Source organism: Struthio camelus, chromosome 6 (genome assembly GCF_040807025.1).
Source record: "Struthio camelus isolate bStrCam1 chromosome 6, bStrCam1.hap1, whole genome shotgun sequence".
In the NCBI taxonomy this organism is placed as follows: domain Eukaryota; kingdom Metazoa; phylum Chordata; class Aves; order Struthioniformes; family Struthionidae; genus Struthio; species Struthio camelus.
The window spans coordinates 9827243-9847175 of NC_090947.1; the positions used below are offsets into that span (position 1 = coordinate 9827243).

General features: G+C 38.9%; 1 protein-coding gene across 2 annotated transcripts in view; it reads right to left on the reverse strand.

Moving 5' to 3' along the window:
• The window catches only part of BMPR2 (bone morphogenetic protein receptor type 2), a 118802-nt gene that overhangs the window by 13939 nt on the left and 84930 nt on the right, over positions 1 to 19933 (reverse strand). For both annotated transcript variants that reach the window (XM_068948090.1, XM_009684224.2), the window contains 5 exons: positions 10308 to 10418; positions 9721 to 9812; positions 7429 to 7659; positions 2440 to 2554; positions 605 to 765 (listed from right to left, as the gene is read on the reverse strand). In XM_068948090.1, the coding sequence (XP_068804191.1) occupies positions 605 to 765; positions 2440 to 2554; positions 7429 to 7659; positions 9721 to 9812; positions 10308 to 10418 (710 nt within the window). The remainder of the gene's footprint in view (positions 1 to 604; positions 766 to 2439; positions 2555 to 7428; positions 7660 to 9720; positions 9813 to 10307; positions 10419 to 19933) is intronic.

The following is a 19933-nucleotide window of genomic DNA, read 5'->3' on the forward strand; positions in this document are numbered from 1 at the left end:
TCTGTCTTTACTTCACTAGACTAAACAACCCTAATTCTTTCAATCTTTTCTCACAGGTTACATTTTCAAGCATCTCCTTTTATTCTATTCTGGTTCTTTCTCAGTTGGTCCATGTCTTTGTATGTGCATTCATTCCCCCAGGTGTATCCATTTCATGTCCAGGAAATTACAGATGACACCCCAGAGAAACAGTCATAAGATGTGGAATGCAACATGTCACCGTTTTGGGGAAAAAAAAAAAAAAAAACACCCTTCCAAAGAATGTCTGAGCTTAAGTAATATTTGCAGTACAAGACCCAAGGGATCTGTGTCCTCATCACTGCAATCAACACTGCCACCAAATTCCTGACACAGAGCGCTTCAGTCTCCAAAGCTGCTGTTCTATCACCTTTCAATAACGCTAGATATTGAAGGTGTAGTATATCGAAGTTTTTTGAGAAAAGAATCAGTCTCCTCCTCTCCCCACCTTGCAGCAACTCCCCGCAACAGGAATTGTACCACCTTATTAGTCACCTTATGACAATAGAAACAAGCACATCTTAAACCTTACTTCCGTACTAATTTTTCTACCTTTATACAGCAGCTTTTCTGTATTTGTACTTACCTCACTAATGGCTGCATTATCTTCCTCACCTGGGCGTACTAGTCTGTTTCCAGTTAACTTCATGGAGAGTCCAAAATCACTAATCACACATGTTCCATCATTCTTTACCAGGACATTGCGGCTGTTCAAGTCACGATGGGATATTGCAGGTTTGTAATGGTCTATGTGGACATATGAAAGTATTTGTTAGTATTCAAGCCGTTCTACTGTTTGGCAAAATAAGAGAGCCTGATTACGTCTGTGCAGCTACTATAAACAGAAAATCAACTTATTTTTTAGAAAGCTGACATTTTTGCCTCTTTATGAGCTCTACAGTATGCTATGCCTAGAAAGCTGACTGGCATTCATAGTTTCACTGTATCCATACAATATATTAGGCTACTGCTATATACAGTTGTAGTGTTTGCCCACAAGCTTCTTTCTGTCCCAAGGGATATTTCAGCATGCTTTTGGCAGGGGAGGCATCATCGTGCGCTTCAGCGCGGCCACACTGACGCTGCCACAGCCCCGACAGCCAGGCCAAACGTTCTCTCTCACATCCTCAAACCTGTGTCAAACATGGCACCAGCTGTTTACATTGTGATTGCACTTGGCACATATTCAGAAGATATGTAGTCAATATTATTCCTGAGAGTTTGAACACATTAACCTTGCAGTGCATTTGTCCTCCAAAGGATAATCTCAGTTGTTCCTAGTTTATATGCTTTTTTGATGGAGTTATTTTGTTTTAGTTTGGTTTTTAAAGTAAAACAGCAGGGACTAATAGAGCTGGTTTTACTGTGACCTGCTCTTTACAGAAATGTATTCTACTCCATACGTTCGTTCCTACCATTTATAAACCAGCTTATGGCTCTGTCTTCCTTTCTGATGGAAAGTTTACACATTTGCTGGCTGCTAACGGACAAACCTCTCTGCACATTTCAAAATGAGGAAGTTAAGAAGAGAGCTGCCGTTTCAGTGCCACCTAGGAGTACAACATTAGGTATTATCAGCCATGCTCTTTTAACAGTATCTTCACTTTTCATTCTACACTAGAGATGAAATTTAATATTTGAGATATATATAATTGGGGATTTTTATCCAAACTTTAAGGCCTTAATGTAGAATTAATGCTACTATGCTAATTATTCCTTTAATTTACTGCCAAAATACTAATGCTTCAGTGCCAGGCCATATTCTGCAGCCTGCTACATCACAGGTCGCAGAATATCTGTTATATAATCACAATTCTTCAGCTCCTGAAGCGTAGAACGAAGCATGCAAGCAGAGATATATAAATCAATGTTGTCACATCTAGTGCTCTAACAAGGCACTAAAAATTCAGCAATATCATTGGTAAAGAGAATAGATGAGGTCCACACCCGTAGACAAAAGTCAAGAGACGTGATAAATAAAACTACAGTGAAGTAGATTAAACAATTTATTCTCACATATACAGCTCACACACAAACTAAACTGCTTTGGCGATTTGTGTCTGAACTGCAAACACAAACAGAACGCTTCATCCGTTTGCTCTGTGTTCAACAGACGTCCAGCACTTGGGGCTTTAGCAAGCTGTTGCCATGATACAGCAGCGCTGCACAGCTCTGCTTTTTTCTCCTGCCTTTTGCTGGAGCTCTGCTGCTCTTACTCATGTTTTCACAAAAGTGTCGCAGACGTAGCTCACAACACGGACTTGTTCAGAAGGAAAGGACATGTAAGAAGTTCTGAGTAATCTCTGTTTTGATTCATCATTTCCTATTCACTGTAATGCCACAAAGAAACAAAGGAAGGAAGGAATCGGCTATCTGATACCAAGAGCGTTTGGATATCCCAGCCTCCCTCCCTGGCCTTACCTCCTCGAGGTAGCTCTGTGTGCAGGTACGCCAAGCCCCTAGTAATAGAATGTGCCAAACGACAAGAGCTCACCCAGTCACTTGTGTGCAGACTCAAATATTTGCATAAAGAACCCTAAAAAAAATAAACACTGGATTAAAACCTTTATCAAGTTCAATAACTCAACATCTTTAAGAGGGTCAGTTTCATCCACTGCTCCTGAAAGATCTAATCCTGCAACTGCTTCTGTGTTTCCCCAAATGTTATCAATCACAAGATCAGACCCAAGTTTCATTGGTCTTTAGTATTGCCATTGGGCTTATCTAAAGGAGAACAGAAGATGTATTATTAATGCATGATTAATGTACTAGTGTATGAAAATAACAGGTCTTGCCTTTAGGAGGAATGATATTAGTTACAAAACAACAGCAAAACATGCATTTCATTTATTCTTTCGAAGAACTTGTTGCTGAACAACAGAAGAAGAAAGAAACTGCAGGCTTAACAGCCCAGGTTACTAAATAGTGGACTTTGAATCATTAGCACTTACAGAAGAATACAGAACACCTCTCACTGGCATCTCTCCTGCTCTAATGTATTTAGTCCTCAAAGCAAAAAAAGCAAAAAACCAAAAAAACAAAGATAGTTCCAAATAGAAGGGAGTCCAGGTGCACTGAAGAAAAAGGAAAGAAAGATGTCATGTTCCCCCTTTCTTGGAAGGGGAATTAAATGCAAAAAGAAGTTTTTTAGTAAGTTGTGGTGGAATCTCCAAGAAAAGCAGAAGGAAAGGTGTCAATTACAATGCTGAAATATTCTAGAAATTCAAATTGCTACCTGAAACAAGAGCCAGGTTCTGCAAACTATGACATCCTCCAGCAGTTTTTTTATGTACATAGCCCCCAGTGACAATATACTCAGTTTAAACAAACCAAAACCCTATGCATAAAGAAGTCCAGCCTGCTCTTTATACATACTACAGTACCATATTTATTTATGAGTACAGGCTACCTGCGTTTTGACTATTTAAATATGTAATCTTAAAGATGCACCAATGCATAACATTTATAATAGCCTTGCATAAAAACACTTTATTGCAAATATAGTTACCTAACACTTGATTTTCAAAAATCTGGTATTAGCCATTTGAATTCATTTGGAGTCAACATTCAGATATGCAATATAAACTCAGTTCTGATGGATACTACAATTCAGAGCCACTAGAGCCTCTGAAATTTTTTTAATCCACTGTTAAAACTAACACCAGGTTCTTGACACTCCCCTTAATATTAATTACAAGAATTTTACAGCTTTTCCGACTTCTACTGTACAGAACAAAGAACCCATAACAGATAACCTCCTCCCTGGTGAAGACACAGAGCAAACGTTACTCAGGGTTACACAGAAGCATTCTGGTTTTGTGTTATTTAAAATGCTGTTATATGAACTTCAGATAGATTTTTAGTAAGAAACGAAATCTGAGAATCTATCTAGTAAAGAGTTATAAAGCATTTTACATTCTTCTTGTTGCTTAAAGAAAACATAAGTATTCTTATTAGCCTCCCTCCCCATTACTTCTTCTCCAAACTAGCTGAGATTTCAATGTGCACAAATGGGGAACCGAGCATGTCATCAGTACTCATCTCCCAAGAACGCCTGCCTTTCACCCAGAAAACAAAGGTGTTTGCACGGAGGTGCTTTTGTGCAGAGGCAGTGTCAAAACACCTGGAATCCCCGAGTCCCTGCTCCTCCTCATCACTCGATCCCTTCACCTAACTCCTCCTGCCGCCTCAGAGGCTGTTCTTCCCCTATACACTACTGTGGGTTCCTGACTCCTGAGGGTTCTTGCTGCCTGCACTGATTTTAAACTTCCAGCTGATCTAGGATATTGAGATGAACTCACTCACATCTCAGAACCTGCTCAAAGGTCAAAAAGTGGTAAATACCATCCTACTACTACTTCAGCAACAAACCCAAAATCCAATATAAGGGGCACACAAAATAAGTGTCATGATGCTAGGCCTAAATCTCAGACTTAATCCTCTCCCTACTCAAGTCTACATCTGCTGAGCCAAACTTGCAGAACATTATATACTCAGATAAAAAGAGTTGTTTATATATAAAGGTAAGATAAATGAAGATTGACAGATTGAAGATTGATTTACGTGTAATCCTAAAACCTTACATGAGCTCCGCTCTATTCTACTTACCAGTTGGTTCCTGCATAGCACTAGATCTTACAGGTTCACGTACCGATCACAACTGTGCCTTTCATTGCACAGACTCTTGCACAGGAACTATAGAGGCTGCGAGCACTTTTGTTATTAGCCCATAGTTTGCTTGTTTGTTTTGATAAATCACTGCAATGTATACTTTATACTTTATTTTCAGAAAAAAGAAAAACATTCAACAGCTGTAAGGACTGTAAGGGCATAAGGATAGCTCTAAGGAACTTCTAAGACCTTTGTGCTGCAGAGCTTGCTAAACCACCACATACTTAAACCTGGCTGAAGACAGTGATTTTTATGCTCTTAGTGAAGTTCAATATAAATGACATTCAGGAAAAGATTTAGAGATAAATGACATTCCAGTCAAGATTTAGGGATACATATTTTTAATTGAGATTATTCTTGTCAGAGTCATGAGCTACATATTAAATCAAGGATACTTGTTCTTTCTGATAATGACTTTTGATAAAATTGATGGTTTGTTCTGACAATTCTACTGTGTCTTTTACAGCAGTTTGTTAATTGTTCTAAAAAGATATGAATGTTTGACTGCTGGGGGACAATTCTGTGACTTATGTATTTCGCAACAACTCTGTCATCCTTTGTGACTTACCCCACTGCTTATTCACTGGACATACCATACAGTACCATCAGCATAGCATGTCGATCATAAACACACGTCTTCCTTTTTATTACTTGCTACTTCCACTGGCCTGAAGGCATGTTTGGATACTAACACAATTTGGATTAATCTGATTTTTGCTACTTTCACTCAAGAAAGACCCAGAACAGTTTTCTGTCTGAAAATGCTCTGTTTCTATTAGGAACTCTGAGCTCCTATTTCCAAGAAGGGAAGTATTTCCACGGAGAACCATGTTTGGGGGGAGAGGGGGGTACAAAAATATTTCAGCAGCACTTCTTGTATTGGTTGCCCCTCATTGAAATAAGTCTTGTGACTATAGCTTGAACTGTGCAAATGCCTCTTAGTAGGGCTTCCACAGCAGGGTTGCTTCTCTATGTGCTGTTAGCTCAACATACACCCGCAGCACATCTGCTCACTGAATTAAGGCTCATACTGTGCATTAATTACACCTGCTGTGCACTTTTTCCAGTCACTTCCAAACCACTAGCGGATTGATTTTGGACTAGTCTTCCTGTTCTTAATACCTTATTGAGAAAGAACCCGATAATATAGTGTTGTAAGCCTCATCTGTACATTTAATCATATCTTTAGCAGATCCTGTTTTATATAAGCAACAAGACACATTTTTCAGCCAAGTTGCATTTCAACTGAAAAACCCTTTCACTCAAGAAAACAGCAAAACCAGTTCACCTGATAGGACAGTTATGCTGTGTCCTCCCAGGAACAGAGTACTCGGGCCATTTCCCTTAACTCAGTTAGTTGAAAACAAGCCTACTCTGCCAGAGCCACGGATTTTTTTTTTTTTCTTTTTGCTTCTGTAGAGGTGCTTTGCTACTGTACCTATGGTACGTGTGTGATCTGAGCTTTTCTATGGTCATTTCTAGACTCTGCAGTCTCCTCTTAGATGTCTAACATTGCTTTTTCAACGGTGTTCTCACTTTAAAAAAGTTTCAATTAAGATACATTTTACATATTCTTGTAGTGCTATGTTGCCTTCTTAAATTTTTGTATATATTTAGGTATTTGTATAAGTTTATGCATTTAACTTTCAGTACACACATTTATGTAGAACCCAAAGCATCTTAAGAGGCCATCATTACTGCTATTTATTACTATTCTGTTTCTTTTTGCTACTCGAATGATAATTTTTTGTCCAGCTGTCTCTAAAACAAATCAGGCTTCAGCCAGCACCTTCACACACTGGAGTCAATACAATATGAGCTCGCTCACTTGTAACAAAAAAAAAAAAACACCCTATAAAAAATATTTAACTGAACTTTTAAAGTCCTTTTCTGTAAACAAGCCAAAAAGCAAGATAAATTATGAAATCTAAAATAAATGTATACATATTTACATATTCACACATCCCCCATATACTTTAGATTTTATGATTTTTCATGATAAGCAATTCACATTGATGTACAGTTTTAAACATTTCTGCTTCCACGCATGTTTACACACACACACACATGCGCACACACAGTTAGGAGCTGAAGTCAGCAAATTTGAGGGACGCAAGCATTCAGGTAGCCAAGGAGATTTGAAAATACTTTTCTGGGGAGTGAGGCTGCTGTAAGACTTTTCCTATATCATCAGTACACGTTGTAGTAAAATAAATAGGCTATGTCACAGAAAACTTTAAGGAAGATAACAGGATAAAAAAAACAACATGATTTATAGTACCACAAACTAGTTTGGTAACAATATCGGCTCTATAAAGTTTCACTGTCAAAAACTGTTACTTACTGCCACTGAGTCATGACTACCATAATAGAGGTGTAATGTTTTAGTATTCAGAAGTTTCAAATTTCTTATATATTTTACGCAAAAATAACTCTTCAAATACTGCCCTTGAACATGCCATAAACAATGAAAAACCACACTGTAACTAAGAAGAAAATATTACAGCCAAGAATTCATAAGACTACATTCAGTAGCACTACCTGGGAAATCTTAAGAGTACTGTAGATTCACTAAAATTGTAATTAATATGGATTATTTTTACATTATACCAGGCAAAGAGGACTACTTTGCAAGAAGAACTAATGAAAAAGATTGGCAAATGCTAAAGTGCATCTTTTCTGTGCAGCTGTTCAGAGGAATCTAAACCAATCTAATTGATTTTTTTTTTAGGCACTTACATTGGGGTAATATTCCATCACCAATAAATATTCCATACGTCCATCTGCAGTGAACCTTTCATCTCCCACAATGAAGCGGGCAATATTGTCATGCTCCATCAGGGGAATTCTGTAAATGTTCCTCTCATTGACAAAGTTCTGGCGATTAGCAAAAGAAAATACTTTCACAGCAACAGGGCGTTCATCTAGGGAGCCTTTATACACTGCTCCATATCGTCCCCGGCCAATCAACTGCAAAAAATTTAAATAATTAGTTCACTATTTAATACATGAAGACAAAAAAAAAAAAAATCAAAGTTTTCATTCCACAAGGATTATATACCAACTTTTATACCGCATTACACTGTACAAAATGGTGAATATTTTGTATTGAAAAGCAGAAGTAAAATGATGTCAGAAAAGCTGTTTGGAACTGGAAACACTAAGACAGGCCAAACTAGATCGTACTAAATTGAACTATAGTCTGAATACCCAACTAATAAACCATCAGTCATCTATCCAGCAGCTTCATGTACAAGATGAATAAAATCCATATTTGTTTTGTGCTGACAATTCTCTTAACTCAGCACTTACCTCCCAAACATTTTTACCTTTCACAGTGACCTCTCTTAATTAACTCCAGAGGTCACAGGCATTAAGCTATATACTAGGTATGTTCTAGGAGAGCAATAACAATATAAGCATTTGCAGGGCAAAATAACAACCAAAAGAGGTAAACAGGTTTTAACAGAAAGGAATAATTCTGTGCTACCTGGGAATCTTCATTCTAGAGGCTGCTATGTTAGACAGTTTTCACAGAAAAACCTTTCCCATCTCCATGGCAACTGAAGATGGATGAGATCTCCGCTCTGACCCAGAACACGTAGGGCAGAGTCCTGGCTTTGAAAGCTGAAAAATTCTAACTTCATCAGAATTTAAGAGTTTGTTCAATTCAACCATCTGCAGGTGCACCTTGACATGAAATCGTAAGGATTTCATGGACAAACATCTTTTTCCCTTTTAAAATACTTGCAAATGGAGTAGGAAGGGAAGGAAGAAGGGATCACAAATAAGGTAAAATTGTCCAACAGGAAAGCTTGCTAAACTAAAGCACCATCTGACAGCTAGACCTTCTGTTTCGCGGTCTTTCCATGTCAGGGAGTCCTCCCAATGGATTGCAAAGAGGCAGAGAGTCACTTCAAGGTGACAAGACAGAACGTATTGTCAAGACAGAATATATTTTACCCACAAAGATATGAGAAGGCAAATACGGATTAAGGCAATTTCTTCCATAGCACACTAGGAAGGAGGGTGAAGAGTCAACCTCTTAGCATTTGAGACAGAGGACAGAAGACCCTGTAGTAGATTCTCCACCAACAAAGTCATTGCCTTTTCCAAAAGTGCACATTAGTAGGAGTAATTCCATCTGGGGCTGTGCATGCTTCTACAATATATATCTTTGTACTCTTGTAAACTCTTATCTCAAGTACTTTCTTTTGCCAGAAGGCATCCAAATTTCTTTGCTGGTTAGCCTGCTTCCGTCGTTTGTCCAGATCACAGTGCAGGGGGGACGATGTTTCTTCAGCCTGCATCTCTAGGGATGCCTTCTGATGGGCAAAAGGAAGAAAAGTGCCACCCTCTATATCTCTCTCACAGAGACAACACTCAATATCTATTTATATACTTCTTTTTGGCTAAAAGCTTTTAGAAGTCTCATGCAAGTTCTGCATACCACCTGAAGGCATAAGATCTTGAAGGTTTCTGATGATACAGGTAATACCAAGCTCAGTGGAAAGTTCTTGTCAGCCTCTAGTTGCCACGGAGATAGAGAGCACCCCGCAGTGACAAATGGCAACACAGAAATGCACTACAATTGAAATACACCGCCCTTACCTGCAGTAAAGTCTGTACTCCAACAGTGTGACTGAAGCATTGCAAATGACTACTGTAGCATACTGTACTTAGCAAAGCCATCAGTGTCAAACAAAAAAGGATTTTTTCATGTGACGCTGAAACACAGCACATTCCAGTTCCCCCCACTATCGCAGAGCGTTTAATATGTTCTTCTCAAGGTAGAAGATGTTCTAGCTAACAGCAACAATATTGCTAAACAAAAAGGGAAAACATAACTGAAGTAATCTTTCGTTTGTTTTGGGGTTTTGGGGAGGGTTTTTTTTAAAACTACAGTTTAGAAGAAAACATTACAGAAGTGCACTGATACATTTATTTCTGTAACTATAGCTGGCAAACGATATGATCACAAGCGTTGCATTCATTTGGAAGTAAGATTGAGAAACTGAGTTGAATGTTTACCTCCAGTAACTTTAGATTATCCAGATCCAGCGAGGGCTCTGACGCTGCTGCCTCCATCATGTTCATGCTGTGCAAACCTTGCTTACGGTCTCCTGTAAGGCAGGGGGTGGGGGGAATCAGGCAGTTTCAGGTTTTTGCCATACTGCAAGTGCAAACAATAGAACTTACCTGGAATTTGACAGAAACACATTTTCTAGGGAATGACGTGCTAATCAAAAAGGAATCCTGTAAAATCTTCTCAGATTCAGTAAAATCAGCAAGGGAGGTGCTGACAGCTAGAAACTGCAGACTAGCTGCTGCACAACTGTTTTGCTAATTGAACGTCATTGGCCATAACTGTAAAGCACATTCACAGCTTCTCTTAAACTATCTGCGTTGAGCAGAGGATTTGTTGAAGAAAAATGTCAACCTGGAGAAATCATTATAAATCTCCCTGGCCTGTTATGAAAGGGCTATTATTACCATGAAACGTCAGAGAGAACATTGTATACATACGTACAACAGGGACTGGAGAAGAACACCTAAGTACAACTTTGAGAAATAGTCAAAAAGAATGATATAAAAATATAGTATCAATCAAACACTACCTGCAAGCATTCGGTATCCAAAGAACAGAGCAGCAATCAAAACAGCTAGTACAGAGACAGATGCAAGGGCAATAACTATAGTCTCATCTCGATGAAAAGAATGAGAAGAATCTGAAAGAAAACAAAACGAAGACTCTTTACCTTTAATTGTAAATTCAACAGAATCAGGACCACGTAACACACAACAACGAGGGGGGAAAAAAAATCATACTCTGGACTGTAAGACATTGCACTAAATATTTTTTAGTCTTAAAATCAAGAGAGATTGATTGGCAAGAGAGCTGATGGGCTCAAACATGGCCGTACGTGCACTTCATGGGCAGCATTTTCCAGGCTTTCTCTACCACCAAAGAGAGAAAGGCATCAAGGCAGACATGGAATTTTCTTTATAGCTGGCAAAGTTTAACCAAGCCATACAAGGCCAGACTGATCCAGTCCTACTATCAGTATTTTAATCAAGTTTCCTGTTATGAATTGGGCTTGTAACCTTTCAATTATTTTTTATTTTTCCCAAAATGGAAATTTCAAAAAAGCTTGCTCATAGTGCTGCATACTGATGAATGTTTTGTATTCAAATATCTACACAAAGATCCAATGCAAGTTTTTTTTTATGCAAAACTTTGCAAACTATTTTGGGGTTTTGACTCGATTCATGTCAGACAGCATTCAGATCTTTTTTTAGCGTGATTCTGACCGATTAATTCATGAAAATTACGAGACACATCTCCGCAGATTGTAGCAGAACATCAAGAAACTTGAAATAACAATAAAACGTTAAACAAAATTAAATAAGATGCTCACTTTTACTGTTTTTTTTTTTTTTAAATCAAACTTGATTTTTTTGTATCACAGAATCACAGAATCGTTTAGGTTGGAAGGGACCTCTGGAGATCATCTCGTCCAACCTCCCTGCTCAAGCAGGGTCACCTAGAGCATATTGCCCAGGATCACATCCAGACGGCTTTTGAATATCTCCAGCGAAGGAGACTCCACCACCTCTCTGGGCAACCTGTTCCAATGCTCTGTCACCCTCACAGTGAAGAAGTTTTTTCTCAGGTTCAGAAATCAAAATTCTATCTCACAAATTTTCTTCCAGACAGGAACAAAGTTTTTCATGAAAAAACACGTTAGTGCCCTGAATGCTCAGCCTATTGCTTCTCCCCATCAGGCCCCAGTCTTGCTTCTTTCAGCCATATAAAAATTCAGCAGCTTCGATATAAAAATTTATTACTGCAGATATTCCTCTGATGTCAGAATCCCTGGAATGTGGCATTACAAGACTTATTTACATTGGCTTTAAAACCAAGTTTGAGAACTATGTTTAAACTTGTTTTATATATTGCTAAAAGTGCTCCTTTAAAGACTGTAATGAGGACTGACTATGCTAAAACCACAAAGTATAAAATGCACACAGGGCTTAAACACTGGGCAAATTTTTAGGTGAGACTGAGACAAAATTTATCTCGGTCTACACTAGCTGGGTAAATCAACAAATTCACTTTGCTGGAACTGCTTTTAAAAGAAATTAAACATGATTCATCTACTCCAATTCCCAGTGTGGATAGGCGTAAGCGAACCAGATAAGAAGAGAAAGCAAATTTAAAAGATGACAGCTTCCGTTTTTACATATCTGTAATGGTAAGAGGAAATAATAAAAAGCTGGTAAAACAATATACCAGAGGGAGTTTTAGCATTATGTGTGAAAAGTTACCTATCAAAAGTAATAGGCGGCTCATATCAGATACGTCCCTTAAATCAGGGGGAGCGTTCAAAGAGGTTGTTCAGTGGAAAGAAATACTATCATTAGTGGGTTTGGCAAAATATTTTTAGTTAAAGAACAACAACAAACCTATTGCCACAGAGCATTATGCTGTGGAATAATAGCTGTGACTTCCATTGCATGGAAATTAAAAAATACAAGTTATAATATTCATCTAAATTCTAAATTCAAAACTTTTTTGTATACACACATGACAATCACAGCGTCATAAAGCAAACTATTGCATTGTACAAAGCTACGTGAAACACGTAGCTATGCACTATGCAAGTGCAAGAAGCCAAATAACTGCAAGTAGGGGAATCATAATTTTGATGTTTTTGAGAATGAAGTAACTAAATCATTTACGTTTTATTGACGTATCTTTGAAACATATTAAATGCATGTGTTTGTATTAGTTCAAGACAGTGCCTAGTATGCGCTGGAAAACTGCAGGGCTTGAGCGGCTGGGCTTTTTTGCTATAATCTTTAACTATTTGGCTTGACTAGGCATCTAGGGTACAGCCACTTACAACCTTCCCATTGCTAAACATAGAGCGATCATTCCCACAAGTGTTTGCCACGTATTACCTAAGGCCCAAGTCTGACCGCTCTACTTCAGTTATTGATGCAGTCGAAGGGGCAACGCGGCACCTTGTCCGCGCTGGCGTTCCCTGGACTGTCCTGGAAGAGGCCTTTGCTGCTCCGCCGCCCCGGCGTGGCCCCGGCAGCGGCACCCCGGCAGCAGCGGGGATCTCGCGCCAGGGTTGTTGGCCTTGCACACTCGCTCTTTCTCCTGCCAGCAGCTTGGGAATAGTGGCATTTTTCAGGCCCGAGAGCTACTAGAGAATCTCCAAACAACAAAGTATTGTGCGGATCAGCAGTAGAAAAACATGTCGAGAAAAAGGGTTTTTAAACAAACAGCTTGTACGCATCATTGCCTTATCGTTCCTTGATGGACCACTCTGGGGCTTCTTAGGTTTACTGGGTATCTGCCAGGTACTGGGTATCCCCCAAAGAACTTCCTTGTCTTTCGGTCGGAAAAGAAACTTTTTCTTCTCCCTTTTTTAAGCAGCCAGAAGTTGTTTCTCAACAAATCTTAAACACGTTTGCTGCTGGATGACTTATCCTGCACCCTTCTTTCATCTCATAGACATTATTAAAACAATGTTGTCAGCTGTTCCAATAATCAAGTCAGTCCTACACCATGAGTTACTATCGGCAGGTTGTTGAGCACCATTTATAAATTTAAGAATGAACACAAATTTCTTACTAAGGGCAGTAATCACTGAAGTGGCAATGTGCAACTCAAAATAATATGGGTGGGTAAAACACTGCTTATGACTTCCAGTCATTTACCAGCCATTTATTTGCAATCCATGTAAAAAGAAAAGCAAAAAATCCCAAACCAACCAACGAAACAAGAACATCCCCATCCCCAAAAAAGAAAAACTGAAAAGAGCAATATCAGAAGAAAGTGAAGAAAGTGAATGGGCCAAGTAAGGGAGTTTACATATACTGCTAGAAAAAAAAAATCCTTCAAGATGTAATGGAAAGCTAAGTATTACTTCTATCTGCCCTGTATCTCTTTTGTATGACTAGCTGGTTTGCTCATTAGATTATCAATCTTTCTTAAATAGAACAAAAAGCCTATGCCACCTATCTACACAGTTTTAAATCCCTCCAAAGTTCAACAAGAATTATCACTCAGATCAACAAAAATTTCCAATCAGGATTTTTTTTTTTTTTTTGATCTAACTCATTCTTTGGATACAGTTCACCTTTAGCTTTTTAAACCAGCTGCTGACTTGCATTTAAACAGCCCCCAGATGGAAAATGCTAGCAAAACCAAACCTTCAGCTAAAAACACACAGGGACTCTTAGTAGATGGCATTGGCCGAGATGTACATTTCCTCTTTTATCTAGTTCTAAGTATAACAATATAAACATAAACATACACACACATGTTATAAAGTAATATATACACATATATTGTATATTGCAAAGTTGTATGTGTACACACCCCCCTTATCACATTTTTCCAGGTATTACCTGAAAATGCTTTTAAACTAACTCATCAAGAGAAACATCAACGTGGGTCATTAACATAATTACTGACCTTCAAACAAGCTACTTTTTAAATAGGAATGTAAAATATATGAGTATATACATTCCTTTCCATGTTTTCCTTCCTGAACGTGTAGTCCTCTCTGAAATAACCGTCACTCCTTCAGATGAGGAAATTCAGTACAAAGGTCTATTTGACATTACACTTCCTATCAGCAGCTCTAGACGAGTAACTGAAGTAAGACTGAGTTAATCTGAAACTGTCAACAACTCCATCCCCAAATCAGTCGATTCTGCTTCAAAAGTTTATTTACAACGACAGGATTAATACAGCTACCCTACAGCTTCAGGTTTCTTTTCTTCATTTCATAGCATGAACTGACGTTAAACATGCCTAATTGCTAAGGAGCACTCTAACTGGGCTCGCTCTTTAGGGCCAAACACCACCCGAATGAAGGCAGAAGCTGCCCGCCACTGGCGCGAACCTCAGCGGCAGGCGGCTCAGTGCCTCTCCGCAGCAGCGTACCAAAACCGGCCTCAGTCTGTGCAAAGACAGGCTGAGCAGAAGTAGCTGCAGACTCTAGAAATCTAATGATTAAAAAGTTGATTACTGAGCCAAATTCTACCCAAGCTTGTATACACAAGATATCAGCAGAGCTTCTGCAAGTTTACATTACTGGAACTGAAAGCAGAGCTTAGCATGTTTGCTTGTTTCACTGCTATTTATATATGAGGTTTTAATTTCTGTTCAGTAGACATTAAAATCTTCTACTTGGGCTCCCTGATCTAAAACAAAACCTGCCGAAACAACCAACCAACCCCCTCCTCCCCCAACCAACAAAAACCGTTGAAAGGCCTGAAACACCCTGAGAGCTGACCTGCGGATCCCACTTGGATGGGAAAGGGAAAGGGAAAGGGAAAGCCATGCTCACGCGGCCCCTCACGCAGCAGCTAAAATGACATTTCCAAGGCATCTAGCAGATACGTCTATCTTTGATATCTTTTCAGATAGTAATTCCGATACTTGTACGTTTTTATGAGTCCACCAATTTCATCACAGAGAAAGATCACAGAAAACAGTATCAGCAGTCTTTTTTCTTTTTAAACACAACTCTTAATTAAAATAGGGATGACCTCCTTCTGGCTGGGAAGCGGCTGGTAGCCAGCAGACGCTGTTCCCAGAAGCACGCTGACCTCATCAGCAATAAAGAGCTTGCTTTCAGGTCCCAAAAACCCGAGTACAACAGATCCAGTGTACGGAAAGGATTTTTGTCAAAGGTACACAAAAATAATTTGAGAGTGTATTTTAGAGCAAACCGTGAAGGCTAGTGCTTCTCCCACTCAGTTAGGGGCGAGTAGCCCCTGGCTGAACATAGCCCTGATGCTCCCTTCAGGCACTTTTGCCACATCAGGGTTTTCTTTCTTCTCTAAGGCACCTCTGCCATAAGGTTGTACGATATCTTTGGCAAATTAATATTTTAAAAGCAAGCTTCCATGTTGCCACACATAGAGGCTTTCTCTTGCTGCCTTCCTAAATTTCCTCACAAATGACACAGAATGAAAAACGTTGCCAGTGCTACTGACATCATGAGGAATAATATTTTTCCTTCAAATTAACCTTTCCACTATAAACATAAGCTTGCAATATTAATTAATGCAAAGTATTTTAATTTAGGTCTGTGCTCAAAAAGCTTCTATTTCTATGCAATTTAACTCACAAAAATGAAAGACTCTTTTGTATGCTTCCTGTTTCCATATTTAAAAAATTAGCACTTAGGCCCTTACCAAAGAACGTTCTGAGCAAGCAAAGGAAACTGGGACAAACACAGGTTACAATGGCCAATGGCAAGAGTCTGTAAACATTACAGAATTCCTCCCTTGGAGCCAGAAAGAGGATGCAAGCTTCTTATATCTTCCTTTTCCATCAGCAAATACTCTGAAAGCCACAGACAAGTCTCCCCTTAACGCTCCCCAGCCCCAATATACCTTCCCTCTCGTGGCTGCTCCAGATAAAGCATAGTTTTACCCATTGCTATCAACGTTATGTCAGTCCAAACAGCAAAGTCTGTGCTGGGAAGGTAAAATACTGCAGCCTGGTTGATGAACTGTGGGGAGTCTGTACAGATGTTCCACGTTTTCCATTTCACAATTTGAGAGAGAGAAGATATATATAAGCCTTTAATATTGTTATTTAAATTGGAAGGTGTAGAGTGACTGAGCTGGGAAATCAGGAAGATTTCCTGCTTAGAGCAGCTGAAAACTGTCCTGAAGGCTCTTCTGTACCGCGACCCCGAAGTTCCCACGCCAGGATGGCCAAAGAGCTCACTGGTGGTCCCCGAACACAAGGGGCACCAAACCTGAGACACTCCAGAGATCCCTGTTGTGACGACAAATCTTAAAAAAGCCTATGAGGAAATAAAGCCCTGTCTTTAGGGTTAAGAACACGCAAGTCAGTCAGTCCTGGAGCCACCTACTGATGAAAATAAAAGTGAAATAGGGAGTAGTCGCAGCATTCTGCGAGTGGTAGCCTTGTTGAAAAAGCAGGAAAAAGGGGAAAATCTTGACTGCATAATTAAAAACTGTATCAAAATACAGACACTCAAGCAGATTGCCTTAAAATTGTGCAAGTAACTATGTTGTTTCTTTCTAATCTTTAAATGTTTGAATAGGAAACCTTAGACTTTGAAATGGGGTTTCAATGCATCACGCACATGAAAGCAACATAAAACACTTGTGGACGTTGTATTCTGACAACAGTATTTAGGAAATTGGGGGGGGGGAGGGACAAGGACATAAAATTAAAGGCATTTGCATGTAAAACAGTTTTACTAGCAATTTTTAAAAGCAATTTTTACCATCAGATCTCTATATTGCTATTAAAACTTTTTTGTGAAAATTTTTAATATAGTCTGCCTACTTTTCATGTAAATTAATGATACCTTACACTTATCTGGCATAACAGTAGTAAATAACTCTAGATGATGATATACGTGTGTATTTAAAGTTAGGTAAGTATTGTAGAACAACACGTTAGAGAAACAATACTATTATTCTATATAAAGAAAATCAGTTTTGAAAAGTTTACCAACGTCCCCACAGAATTTCTGGTATCAATATGTTGTAGAAGCCAAATGGTCTGACTGCTGAATAGGTACAAAAATATTAATATTTATTTTTATTGCTGTATCACCAGGTTACTAATAATGCTAGTCTCCAACAGAAAAGCAGGCTGTCCTTTAACCTCCCCAGCCCACCAGTTGCATCTGATTCTTCCAAGCAACTACAGCTGTATGGACTCTGATCAAAGTCAGTGCAACTACACAGGGACCCAAAGATCTGCCCATACAGATTGCTTTAAAAAGGAGCAGAGTCTTAACGCCATCCTACAACTATTTCTTTGATGTGATAGATTCAATATGTTCAGTGCCAATCCGTTACAGAAGTTACTTTTCTATTTAGGAATCTAAATGATACTGGGGATGAGATCAGAAGCAGGAGGGAAACCTCACATTTAATTTATAAACAAAGTGCAAGATGGAGCTATGAAGTGTGTGGGCAACATGGCCTTCAGCTGCAGATGACTGCAAATATGTTCTATAAATTACAAAAGTGACTTGTTAAGTACAATTAATTCTACTTGTGTTTAAAACCATACATCTTTCACAGTGGCCCAGCAGGACTTTTATAACACAGGGATAAGGTCTGGGTTCTTTGAAAAAAACATTGTTATCAATCTTTTCCAAGAACTCCTAGATTTCAGTTCTAATTCTAAATCATATTTGCTGACTAGTTAACGGTGCCATGGCCTGTACGATTTAATTCCCAGTTTCTTCATTAAAAAAGTACTTAAATAGTATTTTTAAATTCTGTATTCTAACTTTGTGGCTCCTTAGGAAATGTGACTGAATAACATACAAGAAGTCGTAAATTCATCTGTTCAGTCCACACATGGGTTATATCACACGTGTCATGAATCTTCCACAAAGCATAAAAGAACTACTCATTCCTTACTGTATTCTAGCTGTACATTCCAGCCGAACCAAAACACTTAATCAGTTCCTTTTTCTGCTCTTTTCTGGATGGCAATCAACATTTCTTTTCAACTAACTGACCACTGTTTCATTCCTGATTCATGTCCTGATTCAGGGTCCTGCAACAAGAGATTTCAGTCTTCATCACGCTAAGGCAAATGACAAGAATGCCTCCAACATAAACAATGCATCAAAGTGATTCAAATTATTTAAGTAAATCTTAAGTCCGTTTGGCGTAGGCAAGAAAACGTGACAGAAGAAAAATTAAGCAGAAAATCTGTAATGTATGTTAGAAGCCTTTTAGATAATCAGGGACTAGGTCACACTTTCATCCATGCAGACAAGAATCACAATCGCACACCCTTTTCCACTGATTTAAATTCACTTAAACCACATTTTTAGTTAAGTCAGTACTACAAGGTTGGAATACCCTAAAGTTATTCTCTAGAGACCTCTACAATGAACTCCAGCAGGAGCTATTTCCAGTTTTCCATAAAACTGCAGATGGCTAAGAATAATAAAAGAAGGGGGGGGGGGAGAAAACCCAAAACCCACACATTTCCATAACATCATCTTTCCTGAGTGTTCACAATTCACCTAAGCTTTAAAAGGTGCACGCTCTAAAATGACTATTATCTTAATTCTCTTTTATGAGTCTATAAATTTGAAATGAGACTGCATCCATCTGTCAGTGCTTGACAAATTATTAATAAAAGTAAAAATCATGTTGAAATGTTTGTAATAGTATGAGATAGTATAGAACAAATATCTGCTACCCATCAAAGCAACCACTTTCAATATTTAAACCCAAAATTAAGGTCAGAAACATTATTTCACACAGTGTTTGCAAGCATCTAAACGCCCGGTGCCTGAAATTAGCAAGGAAACATCTACTAAGGGCTACGGAGCAGGACTGAGCGCTCTGCGCTTGGAAAGATGAAAAGCATTTTAATGGGAACAGTATTTTTGTGGGAGATAATGAGACATTCTTTAATAAAATAACCCTGCCAACCAGTAACCCTAAGGCAATTTTCTTTTGTAACTAAAAACGGATGTTCTCTCGCTAGACTTCCGAGCCAATCCTTGGTTTCTGTTCCAGACTGTAAGGCTGAGATGAAGCAGAAAGTCTGCATTTATTTCCAGTCATTCCATTTTTGAAGAAAAATTTAAGCCATCACCAATATTTTACCATTTAGCATCATCATATTTGATTGATTTTATATTCTTAGATAAAATCATATATATGTGTTTTCATAAAGTGTCCTTAACCACACATTTTTTCATGCTTTTCTCCACAAACAGGAGGACTAGAACTTTTATTCGTTTATCACACGGAAACACAACTGTGTATCTCACACAATCTCTTCGGCTTTTGGATTCTGGACTTTACAACTGTCAGGAGACCCACAGTAACATCAAGGCCTGGCAGCACCGCATCACAAATCCCCTCTGCCTCCGCAGAAAATGCCTAAAAACATAATACGGTTTGGGCTGTAAAAATTTTTTCCCATAACATCCTCCAGAGAAGTCCTTCTGCAGCTAGAACGCATTTGTGGCAGTGCAGTTTCAGGGGGCAGATCTTTCTTCTCAAATGAAAACGTCCTATGGGAAACACAGCTTGGATTTGAGCTTTCTGGGCTTCCTCTGGACGAGTGCCTCGTCCTTCCCCTCCGACCAAGCAGCCTGGGAAGGGCAGTCCTTCCTGCAGCCCCGGCCCCAGCTTCTCTAGGTAACATCTCTTAACAAGCACCTAACCTGGACCCCCGTTGTAT